This window comes from Harmonia axyridis, chromosome 7, assembly GCF_914767665.1.
Source record: "Harmonia axyridis chromosome 7, icHarAxyr1.1, whole genome shotgun sequence".
NCBI classification, from domain to species: Eukaryota; Metazoa; Arthropoda; class Insecta; order Coleoptera; family Coccinellidae; genus Harmonia; species Harmonia axyridis.
The window spans coordinates 334,198-350,624 of record NC_059507.1 but is presented as its reverse complement, the minus strand read 5'-3'; the positions used below and the strand labels follow the sequence as shown (position 1 = coordinate 350,624).

The 16,427-nt window shown below is 32.5% G+C and overlaps 1 protein-coding gene across 10 annotated transcripts; it reads right to left on the bottom strand.

The window, feature by feature from the left end:
* Positions 1–61: 61 nt before the first annotated feature.
* Positions 62–15,821, bottom strand: LOC123683796. Of its 10 annotated transcripts, XM_045622695.1 has the most exons (8): positions 15,573–15,817; positions 11,957–12,092; positions 10,765–11,899; positions 5,551–10,260; positions 4,204–4,327; positions 3,931–4,143; positions 2,750–3,040; positions 62–729 (listed from the first exon to the last, which is right to left on the bottom strand). In XM_045622695.1, the coding sequence occupies exons 2-8, from the start codon at positions 12,057–12,059 to the stop codon at positions 472–474; spliced, it is 6,834 nt and encodes a 2,277-aa protein (XP_045478651.1). In that variant the 5' UTR covers positions 12,060–12,092; positions 15,573–15,817; the 3' UTR covers positions 62–471. The 10 variants fall into 10 exon arrangements, with proteins under 10 accessions (XP_045478651.1, XP_045478648.1, XP_045478643.1 ...); XM_045622692.1 differs by having other exon boundaries at positions 5,551–11,896; positions 15,573–15,819; XM_045622687.1 differs by having other exon boundaries at positions 5,551–11,899; positions 15,573–15,818.
* Positions 15,822–16,427: the final 606 nt, after the last annotated feature.

The following is a 16,427-nucleotide window of genomic DNA, read 5'->3' as shown; positions in this document are numbered from 1 at the left end:
GTATATATTAAATTATTATATTTACATATCACAATTTTTATCTATGTTGAAATTCAAATCAACCATAAAACTATAAATACAGGTGCTTAATAATAAATTAACAATAACATTCTACAGGAGTCTTAATTATATACAATAATTATGTTGAATAAGATTGAAACTTGATGAAAATACGCTCATCAAATCCGTTTCCATAAAAAATATTTTTTTTTTCATAAAAATCAAGATTAAGAAACGATCTACCCAACAAAATAAACTGAATCAATTCAACATTATCAACAAAATAAATTACTATTATGTACAGTCATTTGAGGAAAGAATAAGCAAAAAAAGTTCAGTCTAGATAACACAAAGTGAAATGAAAGATAGAAAAGAAAATGATTGATAAATTCAAAAAGATACATGATAAATAACGAAGTCCATAAATTAATACAACCAATTTTTTTCACTCTTCGACCATCAGTGATAAATTTAATTTGTGTCGTCTATAACTTTGTTGTTCCTGATTTTCAGCTTCATTCCCGAGAGAGTTTTTGACAAGGAAACTCCTGATGTATCTTTGACAAGAACCAATTTTCCTGTTGCCGTTTTCACCAACTTGAAATTCTCCACTGGTCGGCTAGATTCACTATCTGATGTAGAAGGGGTTGATTGTGGAATGATCTTTGGTTTGAGAATCGATTTCATACCTACTGGCTTCTTTGGACTAACATCCGACCTACCGTTGGCCTGGAAAGTAAATTTCATGATAATAGTTATGCCTGAAAGAAATAGTGCGATTAATCAATTTCCATTTCAAGTTCTATAAAGAATTGCCTCCAATATTCTTCGATGTTACTTTATTTGCAGAGTGGAGAATTTAAAAATTTGCAAATTAAGTTTCAACCTTGCAAATACAGGGTGATTCACCGGGATGGCCTATTAGACGTTTATGGAAAACTAATCATAATTTTGAGCTGAAAATTTGCATATTGGTGTTTGAGACAATGATCTTTCTCCCTAAAATATTTTCAGATCGCTACAACTTCCAGTTATGCCGGAACTGACTACTACTTCCTTTTTCCAAATGGCACACCCAGTACAGGGTGCCCCGTAAAGACCACGTCAAACCGAGGGAGAAAGTATATCAAAGGATAACCCACCTGCTATGACAAAATTCCCATTATAAAAGTCTTACCGTTTTCGAGATATTTTTTTTTTTTTGTAATTATGAATTTTTGCCCCTTTCAATAGTTTTGTCCTTACGGTTGGTACAATTTTACATCTTTCTGGTTAATTTTTTCGGTAAAATATTGCTGAAGAATGATTTTAACGTTTACACTAAAAACATCCTCCGAAAAGGGGGGCTATGAGAAATATTTTTATTGGAAATTTTGGTAGTGGATTATTTTGTTCATGAAGTTTAGCCCATCGTAGTGGAACCAAAATGTACCGAGCTACTTCTGAACATTACACCAATAAATTGTCTATTTTATAGTGATTTCAAAAAGGTAACACACAAGTCATTTGTTATTCAAAGCAAAAAGATATGGCTGTTTTTATCCAAATGGGTACGTATCTGACAAAATCAAGTTTGTCAATTCTGTTAAGAAATCTTCGATGTTGCATTACTTAGTGAACAATGGCAATTGTTTACGTGCGAAAATATTACTCGCATAATTATTCACCTCAACGAAATTCAATTTTGCCGGCAAATTTTGGAAAACATCATGCAGATCCAGATTTTTTCAATAAGATTATTTGGAGCGACGAGTCTTCCTGTACCCCTTTAAAATTTTCGGAGGATATTTTTTATGTAAACTTTAAAATCATTCTTCAGCAATATTTTACTGAAAAAATTAACCAGAAAGATGTAAAATTGTACCAACCGTAAGGGCAAAACTATTGAAAGGGGCAAAAATTCATTATTTTCAACAAAAAAAAAATATCTCGAAAACGGTAAGACTTTTATAATGGGAATTTTGTCATAGCAGGTGGGTTATCCTTTGATCTACATTCTCCCTCGGTTTGACGTGGTCTTTACGGGACACCCTGTATATTATTGCATCGTTAGATAGCTTTTTTGACGACAACTTTGGCAATATGCCATACCTTGGGTTAATAATAAAAAATATAGGTTCTAATTTGAAAATCTTGAGTTATGAGTTATCCAAGTTCATGACCTTATGGACACTGTAAATTTTTGATACAAATCGCAATAATCCTTATAAAACTACGTATTTGCAGAATCGAAAAAGAAAAAATTTTTCCATAAATAGTTTTCCATAAACGTCTAATAGACCATTCCGGTGAATCACCCTGTACAGGGTGTTCCTAAATTGGAGATACAAAGAAAAATGACAGATTCCTTGGATAATTTTAAGAAAAAAGTCCTATAAATATCAACCCGCAAACGCTTTGTTTTTGAGATACAGAGTTTTTCTTGTAGTCCTACTTTTTTGTGATGATTTATCGAATCTTCATTAATCTTCGTTACAGATTGGATAAATCAGTATCAAATCTTGAAATTTTTTATTCATCACAGATTACTTACTGGATCTCTATAATACTTTGGATTTTCTAGAGGATTACTAGAGAATTGTTTGAAATTATTTTCTCGAAATCGGTAACAGATAGGACAAAACTACAAGAAACCAAAAATTGTACAACCGTAAATGTAAATTAATTTGAAAACAATTTGTGGAGGAAATTTTCAAAGGTAATTTTCTTGTGAATATTAACATTTGGAATTGAAATACAATATACTAACCTCTTTTGTTTCTGCAGAAGTATCCTCCTCGGAATCAGAATCTTCAATTTCTATACATTCAATATCTTCAGAATCTTTACTACTCTTTTCAGATGAAACTTTGGCGGTTGAAGAACCACCATTAAATAGTTGTCTAAACTTGGAATATTCTTTTAACCTTTTTTCTTCAGGAAAGTCCATGAGAAGATCCATATATCTTTTCAGATAGCTTTGCTTCTGCATTATCAGTTTTTTCTTAGTATCTATAAGTTTTTTTTCTGTAGCCTTTACTTTATCAATTTCCAAACTACCCTAAAAAAAAAGATTGTGAAAACAAAAACGATAATTCAAGAAGTTGATTAATAATGAAAAATTATTCTACTGCAAGGAATTTATCCTGCGTTTTTAAGTTTATATTTGAATTGTTAGCATCCCCAATGTACCTTGGAATATTACATCTAAGATAATTTTATGAAGTAAATCTTTATGCATGACAATTTTCCGAGATTAATGATTATTACTAAAAATTGTGGCCTGCATTGAAACCAGTTTGTAAATCATGGTTTAGAAAGAAATGAATATTTTTTTTGACTTCAAACAGGAAATAATCAATTAATTGAAAGAATCATATTATATGGAATGCTAAAAACGATGCCAATGTTACAAAATGGGTAATAAAAATCATTTTTGATCGCTTGTTCTCCGAACAGATTTACAGAGTTCGATATTATATTGATTATATACTTTCAGGAAGAAAATCGAAAAAATTAATAAAACATGAAAGGTTTTTTTTCAACACTGCACTCGGCAAATGGATTCAGAACATAGAGCTTAAACCTTTCAAATCAGATGTCACTTGTCATAAAGTCTTATTTGAAATTATTGGTCATAGAGGTCCTTGGATGTCAACGATAACTATTATGTCATCTGTTGCGACTAGTTCGGAAGCTTACACCTGTTTACCTACATTCTCCAAATCTCATTATTTCCAGTTCAACCGTACAAAATATAAAACGAATTTCGACTAGCATCGTATGAATTCTGAACTTCCATAATATGTTCAATGAGAAAACAACATGCCAAACATAATTCTGTTTTTTTTTTATTCAAAAAATCGAATAAAACCAATGAATGACGGAATTTTGTTTGTCATGCAAGCAGATGGTCTACATCAAACTGATTCTTTAAAGTTAAATTATTACCAATTTTGATAAATGGGCCACGTTATCAAGTACTTCTTCAACTTGTTCGTCTTTTGGTAAAAGAAACAATCCCAAAGTTCTCAAACGAGATCTTACCAAAAATTGAGCTCGTTTAGCCAGTCGCTCCAAAACATCTTCCTGTGTGGTGCCCAAAGTTTGGGCTAATTGAGGAGTCAGTTTTCTAGAATCCAATATTCCAAACGATCCACATATCTAAAATAATAATGGTCAAACCATCAGTTTATTACATATAAAATTTGATTTAATACTCACATGAGTTCCATTCAGTAACTTAGGATCCACTGGTGTTAAATTATCAAGGTTATCCAAATCTTCCTTGAGCAGAACTCTTAAATTAAATGAAGCTGGTACTGGTAATAACAGATTCATGAAGCGCCTGTGAAGAGTGAAAATATTTCATTTAGGTTGGCAGAACTGTTTTCTGTATCAAAAATTTGACAGATAATACGCTATTTTATGGTGGATTTATGCACCGTACCTAAGAACTAAGGACTAAGAACTATGAACTAAGAACTAAACCTAAGAATTCAGTGGCGTTTATGCACTCTCTTGTTAGTTCTTAGTTAAGGCATGCGCACGTGCTCGAACTACTTTCTATTTGTTCTATACTTTGATGTTTGACATTGATATTTATTGTGAAAAAATTTAATTTAATTTTTTCAAATACTCCTAATACTTTTCATCGATAAAGAACATAAAATGATAGAAACTGATACTCGTTAATATTGAAATTCTATGCGGCGCACGTGCATTTCTATATTTTACCTGAGCCCTTAGTTCTTAGTCAACAGTTGGCCTGCTAGTGTTAGTTCTTAGGAAACGTGCATAAATGCCCTCATTGATTTGTTAGCGTTCAATTCTTAGGTCTTAGGTCTTAGTTCTTAGGTTTAGTCTTAGTTCTTAGGACCACCATTAGTGATGACGTCACACACCGCCATTTTAGTTCTCCTGTCAGTGTTAGGAATCCAAACAAACAAATTGTCATTCAAATTAGTAAGTTGTCGTTGAAGAAATTGGCTTGCTTTGATAATTAAGATTATTTAAGGAACGATTTTACTATTAATTGATAGACAGAAGGCACGAGATTAATCCCAGTAAGTTCGAACTTGAAGTTCAACTAATAAACACGGCTTTTTACAAAATCTGGGGAATGATACAGGATTCAAACTTACTGGTATTAACCTCGTTCCTTCTGTCTATCAATTAATACTGAAATCGTTCCTCAAATACACTTATTTATTAAAATAAGCCAATTTCTTCAACGACAACGTACTAATTTGAATGACAATTTATTTGTTTGGATTCCGAACACTGACAGGAGAACCAAAAATGGCGGAGTATGACGTCACACTAATAGAGCGTATAGATGAATCTGTGACAGGAGAGTTTCTAATAACAACATATAATAATGAAATATAACAATTTCATACCACGATTTTATTCTACAAGTTACAGCAGAATGAACAGATTCACCACAGAATTAGAAAAAAAAAACCTTTTTCATGTGGTGCAAGCTTGATTGAAAACCAGAACAAAAAAAGTTAAAAAAAGACTTTTACTAAAGTGTAAATTTTTTAAAAATCAAAATTTTGTACATACCTTCTGATAAACTGTGTGGCACGAAGAACATTGAGAAATCGGAGTGTTTTGTTACCAAAGGGCCAGTCTACTTCTAGATTCTCTCCATTTTTTACAGCTCCCATATAACCGATGTTAGGAACATTTGTCACCAAATAACAATTGTAATCCTGTTGCCTCAATTTCTTGCCATTCAAGATGGTGAACTGCGGCAAGTTGATAAATGCTTTCTCCTCCAAATCCATCGAAGTGATAAATTGCGCATTCTCATCCAATGAGTGATAATATGTTAGGTCGTAAACATTAGGGGTTTTCAAATTTGAATCCGCACTTTTTTTATCTGGTTTTGATTTTGCGGAAGAGCTTGGTAAAGGTGTGAGCACAGCATATTCCGGATCTACAGTAATTGGTTTTGATCTTTCATTTGACGACTGAGGCAAAGTACTAGGGATATTTTTTTTAAACAGAGCATCTTTGGAGATTAACCATACATCCTTCTTTTTGTTAGGTATGACACCTCCTTGTACCATTTCAAAATACTCCGTAGGTACCAATTCTTGACGGAGATACCTCAAAGTTTGTAAATTATGATCCTCGTTGAAGCCGAAAGGACCAATGAACAAATTGTCTTTAAAGTTTGGTACTGCATAAATACCAAAATTTTGTTGACAATATCCTTGGCTCAATATTTTGCTTTGCAAACAAATCGTTTTATTCGAATCTTGAGCCATCTTTAAAATGGTTTTCAAATCCGTATATTTAATCGAATAATCCATTCTGATAAAAGATAGGAAACTGAAATTCGAATTTAGAAAAACCATTCTCCATCTAATCGAGTCATACGCTGGTAATTCAACACTTACGAAATTATTTTCATGGATAACAGACTGAGAGGATGAAACGATGTATAAATCTTTTTTACTGTGAACCTTCAGACTCATTATTAATGTTTGCTCCTGATTTGCGTGGTTTTTGTGTTTGAAAATGTGTACATCCTTTGAAATATTAAGTTGAGGATTTTTCTTTTCTTCGTAATATTTTTTATTTTTCTCTTCCTCCGTAATATTCTTCAAACATATCCCGGATATTTCGAAATATTCATTTTTCGGAGAGAGAATCAAATGAACCAACTCCGAAGGTGTATTTTTAGGGAGTTTCTTCGATAATATCCAATTCATAATACCGTTTTTTCTTTTTGATTCGGTTATTTCGATGTAGCCTTGAGGGGGCCCTTTATCACTCTTATTCATCAACAATTTGTTATTACTATTATTTGGGCACCATATATTTATCGTATTATCATAATAATTCTTCAATAAGTCATCCCACGGTAACAATCTCATAAATTGTGCTGCACTTTTAACTCCGAGTTTTCTGACAAAATCTTCATTCTCGTTTGTCGGAACAATTATTTCTCCATTGAAAACAGGAGTGTACGGTAGGTTCTCCTCCTTTTTGTTTTGATCAATTGGCTCGTTAATAGATTCTTTAGATATTTTTTTCGATTTCTTAGCCTTATTCCATAAAATATCTAGTTCATCTGATGCCTGTCTTTTCCTTCTGTTTTTTGCAATGAATAATTTGACCCTGTCGGCTGCTGAAATTTGCATAGGTTTGGTAACATCTATTAAATCTTTCACTGGTTCACTATAACTACTTTTGATATGAGAAATATCGACAAAAGAGGTACTTTCAGCCTGAGCAACTTTCAATCTGAGTTTGTTTTTATAAAATGGAATTTCGTTCCTTGCTAACACTTCAGGGTGGACTCCCGAAGCTCTAGCACATCCCCCTCTCCCTTTTAGCTTTCTGCTATCAGCTATTTTCAGCTCTTCCATGTATTCTGAATCTGAAGTGTTACCTTCGGAATGATCGATTGGCCTTTGTTCTTTTGAATCATTCGAAGGTCTCTTTCTCTCGATAGATGGAGATGGAGGTTTCTTCTTTTTCATTGGTTTACTTTGAACTACTTCTTGAATCTCAAAGCTTGAAGTTGGATTTGATTTTTTGTCCGGACTACTCAGACAAGCACAATCGTAACAATCATGATACAAGCAAAGTGGTATAATACCTTTCATATCCAGTTTTTTTAGTAGAACGCGACAATTTGAGAGTTGCTTCAAATTATAGTCATTCTCTTTAGAAACTTTTTCATCGATATTGAAATCTTCCAGAAAGTCAGAATATCGTTTAGGCATTCTTTTCACCCTTTTCGTTTTCTTCCGATCACTGGAAGGAATCAAAATGGTTTTATTGTTCGTGTGGATTATAGTTTGGGTGAATTCTTTCTCGACTTTGGCCAAGTCTCTTTTAGCTTGATCTTCCAATCTCCAAACTGTATCACATGGCAACATGCTGGATTCTCCATCGAGCGAAATGTTTTGACTCGCAGAACATTTACACTCGAACATGCATTCTAATTTTGAACAATGCATCGGTAGACGTGTAAAACAGTTCAAGCTTTTACATACACAACCTAATTTGCAAAAAGATTTCGGACACTTAGTTCGATTTTCCTCAGACTCATCAACGGATACACTTAAAACTTTACAACTGAGCCTCAACAGTTCAGAATCTAATTTTCGACGTTTAGATTTTTTCGGAGGGCTACTCTCATTCAAAGAACAACTTTCATTATCATGATCTTGATCTTTGTATACTTCAGCATCTTTTATAATCAAATCCTCGTTTTCCTTGTGTTCAACGTATGAAATTATATCGTCTAAAACACTTTTTACAGTATTCCTTTCAGCAGGAACGTCGTATATTACATTTTGAGACATTTTCTTCCTTTTTCTCACCAATACATATTTTTGATTATTGGCATAAGGAACGGTTAAACTGAAACCTTGCTTTTTCTTCGTTTTGGTGGATTTATCCGAAACAGCATTCAAGGCTAGCTCCAAACGGTCTTCTTTTATTATCGGACTGAATTTGAAATAGTGTTCTAAATGCGGAGGAACAGATTTTCCAATCTCCGGAATAATGTTCAATTTTATGGTTGGGAGTTTTCGTATCTCTGTATCCCATTCAGATGCAGAAGTTTCATCTTGGAGTATAACTTTTTTTCGCAATGGAGCTGGCTTATACGATATGGAACTACTATTTTCGTGATATATACCAAGTAAGGACAATTTCTTATTTATAGCGGTTCTTTTAGCATTTGTAAAATTTTTATGCTTTAGTTTTGGTTTGAATTTTATTTCCTGTAAACACTTTTTCGAAAACAGTGTAGGTACAAACAATTTACTACCGTTATATAAAACGTAACTTGTTTTATTGAATTCTTTTTTATCACTATCAGTTTTTGACTTACTATTTTCCAACATTCTTCTTTTTTCGGCTAAAGTTTTCGGCTTCATGCTTCTAGATTTTTCTTTTTCGACTTCCTCTTTTTTTTCGGTATCACAAGTTGCAGGTTCGACAGAATGTGGAATTATTACTGAATCGTATTTCTTTGTAATAATACCATCTTCTGCACCTAGTTTAGGAATGTTATAACTTATATTTAATGTGGAATTTTCCGTGAGAAATTCTTCTAAAGAGTTACTAACAAACGGAGATAATTCTTCTTTGTTATTCTGTTCATTTTTAGATATTTCTCCATTGATATTATGTTCATTTTTTCTTTCATTTATTATCCTGGTACTACAACTAGGTACAAAAATATCACAATGATTAATTTCTTTGGTATTATTTTCTGCTTTTTCAGAATCTTTCGAATTATCTCCTTTTTGGAGCTGGAATTTCTTGTTTTGCCACCCCTTGATTTTAGTTACATCGTTAGTTTTGGTTAATTTGATGAGATCGGAAGGTGCTTTTTCTCTTTCTCTTCTTTCTTCACTTTCAATTTCTGGAATTTCAACCTCCTCTGAAGGTGCTTTTTCTTTATTTCCTTCACTTTCGATTTCCGGAAGTTCAACACCCCCTTGAACATCGATTATCATGAAATCTGTATTCTTGGAAAGTGAAAACAAAGATTCTCCACTTTCAGTAGTTCCTCCAGGGTTTACATGATCATTATCGTCAGAAGATCTCCTTTCTGGCTCGACATTTAATGAAGAAGAATCTTCAACGTCAGAGGTGTTGACAGCATTCAATCGATCTGTAGCTCTCTTTTTTCCATAAATATGCTTGTTATAATTCGTTTTCAACTTTTCTGCGGGATATTTGTCTTTTGTATTAGTTGACTTTTTTCTGTTCCTGAGCGAGTCTAGTTGGAGCTTCAAGTTTTTACGTATTTCCTCCTCTGAATCTTTCTTGGTATCATTTTCACAATGGGATTTCTCAGTTGTTTGAGAAACATTGTTACCTGTTTGTAATTTTTCCATTTTTCTAGATTTAGAATCGTAGATGTATTTTATTGCTTTATGTAAAATTCGTTTTTTGACAAAACCCATTTTTACCCTTCTCAATCGTGAAATATTAGGTTTGGCAGGTTCTTCAATCACATCAGAGGATGAACTTTTCACAGGTGAATGGTTCTTCACCTCTGCTGTGACTTCTTCAACATTTTTCAGGAATTCCTTTATTTCCAGATTGTTCTCCTCATTTTCATCTTCCTCATCAGTTGTATGAAAGTTACCCTTGAAATTATTAGCAAATAAGTCACTTCTCAATTTCAACAGTGGTTTAACTTCTACATCTTCTATTTGACATACTTCGATATCATTTTCTTTGAGATCTCCAATAGTTTTATTTTCTGATCTTTTGGTTTGGCTTTCACTCAATCTTTCTAACGATTCATTTGATATTGATTTTTCTTTGCTTGGAATATTGCTACAGTCAAATGTTGAATCTCCATTAGAATCAATATTTTTTTCAGATATTTGCGGAGTATTTTCATTTTGTGAATTATTAGAGTTGACTCCGTTGGTTTGGCTTACACTTTCACTCAATCTTTCTATTGATTCATAAGATATTGATTTTTCTCTGTTTGAAATATTGCTACAGTCAAAGGTTGAATCTCCATTGGAATCAATATTTTTTTCAGATATTTGCGGAGTATTTTCATTTTGTGAATTATTAGAATTGACTCTGTTGGTTTGGCTTACACTTTCACCCAATCTTTCTATTGATTCATTTGATATTGATTTTTCTTTGCTTGGAATATTGCTACAGTCAAATGTTGAATCTCCATCAGAATTAATTTTTTTTTCAGATATTTGAGGATTATTTTCATTTTGTGAATTATTAGAGTTGACTCTGTTGGTTTGGCTTACACTTTCACCCAATCTTTCTAACGATTCATTTGATATTGATTTTTCTTTGTTTGTAATATTGCTACAGTCAAATGTTGAATCTCCATTAGAATCAATATTTTCTTCAGATATTTGAGGAGTATTTTCATTTTGTGAATTATTAGAGTTGACTCTGTTGGTTTCGCTTACACTTTCACTCAATCTTTCTAACGATTCATTTGATATTGATTTTTCTTTGTTTGTAATATTGCTACAGTCAAATGTTGAATCTCCATTAGAATCAATATTTTCTTCAGATATTTGAGGAGTATTTTCATTTTGTGAATTATTAGAGTTGACTCTGTTGGTTTCGCTTACACTTTCACTCAATCTTTCTAACGATTCATTTGATATTGATTTTTCTTTGCTTGGAATATTGCTACAGTCAAATGTTGAATCTCCATTAGAATCAATATTTTCTTCAGATATTTGAGGAGTATTTTCATTTTGTGAATTATTAGAGTTGACTCTGTTGGTTTCGCTTACACTTTCACTCAATCTTCCTAACGATTCATTTGATATTGATTTTTCTTTGCTTGGAATATTGCTACAGTCAAATGTTGGATTTCCATTAGAATCAAAATTTTTTTCAGATATTTCAGAAGCATCAAGAATTTGTGAAATATTACACTGGACATCATCACTTTCATTTTTTGATTCAGATGAAAAATCTTCAAAAGCCGAATTTTTTTCCAACAATGGCACATTCGAAACATTCCCCTGATCTTCGGAAGTAGAATCATCAATATTTGCTTCTTTAGGTTTAACTTGACCCTTTTCGTTATCTTCAAGACAAATGGTAGGTTCAGATGAAGAAGTGGTGGAATTTCCTTTCAATTCACATGGCCCATCCTTCAAACCAACCCCCGAGGCCTCTTTTTCATGCTCAACATCTTCAGAAGAGGTATTTTCGATTGTTTCTTTGATGGGTTCTTCGAGAACTTGTTTCTGGTGAACTTCCTCGATAGTAAGATCTCCATTGGAGTCGTTGGCTTGATTTGCAGTGGCTCCTGCATCACCAGAATCATTGGATTCACTGTTATTGACCTTAGAAGTGTCGATTTGGTTTTCACTTTTCTGATCAGTGCTTTGAATGGGCGGAGCTGCCTTACTAGATTCATCGGATCCTTCTGGAGAAATTGAATTTGATCAGCTTCAATAATTATTGATTTTAATTGAGTACTTACTACTTTGTTGATTTTTATATTGAAGCAACTTTTGTAAAAGATCGTCACATGACAATCCCGTTTTTTCAATTAAAGCCTTTATAGGATCATTTGCGTCGTCCATATTCTAGTCCAGTTACCTCTGCGATATTCATTGCTGTAAAAAATTATATTATTTCATAATTTGGTAAATGAATAATAACAATTAATTCAATAAATGAAAGTAACGTTAAGTTCCAGCGGAAATATGAAAAAAAAACAGAGAATTCACAAGAAAATAAAGCCAAGACCGAACTGTGTATACAGGGTGTTCCTAAATTGAAGGTATTAACAAAAATGATGGATTGCCCAGATCATTTCAAGAAAAAAAAAGTCCTATAAACATGGGCCTGCAAACGTTTTATTTTCGAGATACAAGGTGTTAAAGATTTTTGTTCAAGTTTCTTTCTTATAGCACCTTCCTTTCACAAGATATTCCAAATTAATTTTTTCATCATGTGATATGCTAATTTTGAATGGAAATCTACAGGGTGATATTTTTCTGGAACAGTGCCCGCTTCTTTCTTCCAAATTTATTTTTGTAGTTCAGAAAAATGTAAAAAGAAACTTTGGTCAAGTACTAGACTTTTTGGGTTCTTGAAGTTTTGTCTCATCTACTACTGATTTGAGAATAAAAATCAAACAATTCTCTAGTAATCCACAGAAAAATTTTAATTATTATAAAAATCCAGTTAGTAAGCTGTGATGAATAAATTAATTGAAGTTTTGGTACTTATTTACCGAATCTGTAGCGAAGATCAATAAAGATTCAATAAAATGGTATAATCATCACAAAAAAACTAGGACTACAAGAAAAAAAAGTATGTCGAAAACAAAGCATTTGCGGGTGCATGTATATAGGACTTTTTTTCTCAAAATTACTCACGGGATCTTTAATTTTCTTTTGTACCTCCAATTTAGAAACACCTTGTAAATAACAATATAAATAAAAACGGAATAACTACATTGAACAAAAAATATCCACAACAAACTACTAACAACATAGTTAGGGTTTTTTGAGCGTAGTTTAGTCACTTTTTCACCAAGTTTCGCCCACTACTACGGTAGGCATCTTCATTTCTTCGAACCACTGTCGACTTATCGATTGACCATCAAGAAACCAGAAGTTTTGGGTGAAAAACCTACTAGACCAAGACCACGTGGTTAGAAACACGCTTTAACACTACACCATTATAATCTGCTCTTCTGTCAACAAATAACAATTCAATATAACAATAATTGTCATATTATCAAAACGAAAAAAAGGTCTGAACACGTCGGCAAAATATTATCACCGTCAAAGTAAATTTCAATTACAAAAATTCCTTACAAATATTTTTAAGATCCACCTAATAGACCAGAAATGAAATTCTTCGGAAAAAACTATATATTCAGATCGATGTCCAAAACAAAATGGCGGACGATGCCTCCAATTGTAAGGTTATATTTTGAGAAATGCAAGGACAACTTTCCCACTAGACCCAAGTCCAAAATAGCAGTTGGGAGTGAATTGGATTAGAAAACATCTATACGGCTGGGAGTTCAGAGCGTCTGCCATAATTAATTCAAACGTTTAAATCCTTACCTTCCAACCAGAGTTGAATATAAATCTATACATCGGTCAGATTCCAGCATACGCTAATTTCCAAGCAGAATTGAATACACTCGAGACCGAGAGAATTCGTAGAATTGAATTTTCCAATTCTGTTTCGCTTTGATATTCCTTCTTACGGAAATGGCGGCGCGCGAACGAAATCTAGACAGCCGGAATATAAACGCACTTCAGCATCATGGCGCACCACGATGACGACGATCGGATCATCTTTTGCAGCATTCCAACGTGACATGATAATGTTGTATTCTCTCCAGCGGATCAAACCTTCGATTTGTATTAAAAATTTACGTATTCGACCTGTTCGCTATTAGAAATTACTGTATAAATGGAGTTTTTTATAGACTGGGACACACAGGGTGTTCCATAATTGAAAATACAAAGGAAAATGACAGATTCCTTGGATAATTTTTAGGAAAAAAAGTCCTATGAACATGGGCCTACAAACTTTTTGTGTTCCAGTCACAGGGTGTTTCTTAATTTAATTAATTTATTAAAATTAACGTGTCTCAGCAGCTAGGGTGTTTCTTGTAGTCCAACTTTTTTTGTCATTATTTAACAGTTTATCGATTCTTTATTAATCTTCGCTACAGATTAAATAAACAAGTACCAAAAATTATAATTAATTCATTCATCACAGCTTACAAACTGAATCTTTATAATAATCTGAATTTTTCCGAGGATTTCTAAGGAATTGTTTCAAACTTTTTCACGAAATCGATAGCAAATAAAACAAACCAAAAAGTGTAGTATTAGACCAAAATTTATTTTTACAATTTCTAAACTACCAGTGGTCGACTAAAAATGAATTCTGGAGGAAAGAAGCGGGCACTGTTCCAGAAAAAAATCTCACCCTGTAGATTTGCATTCAAAATTAACATATCACATGATGAAAATTTTAAATTTGAATATCTATCTCAGATTCAAGTTAAATATCTTGTGTAGGCAGGTCACTATGAGAAAAAATCAAACTCTAACACCCTGTATATCAAAAACAAAGCATTTGAGGATCCATGTTTATTGAACTTCTTTTTCTTAAAATTATCCGAGGCATCTGTCATCTTCGTTTGTGCCCCCAATTTAGGAACACCCTGTATAGAAGGTTTCTTCCATTTTGTCCCTATTTATTATCTCTTAGTTTATTACTTTGGTGCCATCCAATTTTGGCAGTGTTTCATCCCGGAAGCACTAATGAAACCATCATTAAGGCATTCAGTGTTCCCTGCCTTGTACACCTTCCCTTCCGTAGCGGATCATGGTGCCGTAGAATGTTTAGGTTTATATCCCAAGAGCAATAAAAAATGCACGTGGTATTGTTGAACTTCATTTTGTTTATTTGTAATTTTGTATTGTACTATTTTTGTATTAGTGATTTTCTAACTTGACAATCAAATAAATAAATGTTATAACATAACCTCAAAAGATTGACAACTTCCCAACTATAATTCAAGTGATTGCAGCTTTTCTCTTGTATTCACTTGCAGATGCTAAATTGAAATTCAAGTTGAATAATTGATTCTTTTCCTCATAGGTATGAAATATTGGAATCCGAAATAATTTTTGTAGAAATCAAAATGAATAAAAGAAAAAAGATAGCAGAATGAGATTAAAATAAGAAATTTAATACATTTACAAATGGAGAAAGAAGAAGATAAAGTACCTATTCATGCCACGCCATCAATTTTTAGGTTAAGTTAGTGAATTTACGCCCATTTTTCAGTATCACAATAATATCCGAAAAGAATATTCAAATTACAAAGATATTATTTATTGAAATCATTTGAATAAACCAAATCTTTAGTATAAGAACTCGGCAAACTGTTTTGGAAAAAACAAAATGGCGACCAAATCTCCTGATATTTCTGGATTAAAGCTTCCGCCATATTAAAAGTTGTCCTTTAGATTCGTAATCGTTTAACTTTTAATATATAACGAACTGCTTCGAATTAAAGTACGCCACTTAATTAATTAATAGTCAAATCTTACCATGACTTCTTCCTCTGCAAGTTACACACACATTTTGTACACAATATGGACGAAGAACTTATTTTGAATCATGATAGCCAATGTCAACAATGAAATTTCCCTCTCCGGAAGATATCACAATTTTGATGGAATTTGAAGAAAGTAATATCAGCAACCTCGATAATAAAACTGTTAACCCCTTATTAAATTGAAATATTCTTCCTATGCACTATTTCACAAAAATTTTAATAAAATGGAAAATGAGGTTTTTTTTAATATGGCGCTGAAACCATAGAGTTATACCATAGATTATACGAAGATCTCTATCCTGTGGTTATTTCCTTCATGTTGACAACAGCAACGTGCTTAATAACCATAGATTGCGTAGATTAATAAATATAACAATATTATTTATTTCTATAAAATCTTAATAATGGTCTTTCTCGATGATACTTCTCACAAATAATGACACATGTTTATTTACAGAATCGAGTTGTCCTCAATACGAGTCCATTCCTTCTGATCTTTTGGAAACGTGCATTTAAAGAATTCAGTATTCAATTCATATTCAGGTAGTATAAAAATTTCATACGGAAACAACAGACCTTCATTCTATATATTTTGAGAAAAGTTAATAAATGTTTCGCAGAAAATGTGAATGTTTTGAGGTTAGTATGAATGGTAGAAAATTTCAATGTTGGTCTAGATTCTAGGTTTGGGTTTGAAAGAAAGAAATCCATACGATATAAATTTTTTATTGCATAAGAAACTTTAGTTGATCAACATATGTATATTGACATTTAAAGGCAATGAAAGTCCCTCCACATACAAGGTAGCATAATGTATACTCAATAAATAAGGCAATTTCTACAGTGA

Bases quoted from the DNA above. Each gene is read 5' to 3' on its own strand.
- LOC123683796 (XM_045622687.1), bottom strand. From the start codon at position 12,059: ATGGACGACGCAAATGATCCTATAAAGGCTTTAATTGAAAAAACGGGA. The intron at 3,041-3,930 runs GTAATAATTTAA...CTTTTTTTTTAG, and splicing joins TGGCCCATTTATCAAAATTG to GGTAGTTTGGAAATTGATAA. The intron at 730-2,749 runs GTTAGTATATTG...TTTACTTTCCAG, and splicing joins CTTCTGCAGAAACAAAAGAG to GCCAACGGTAGGTCGGATGT.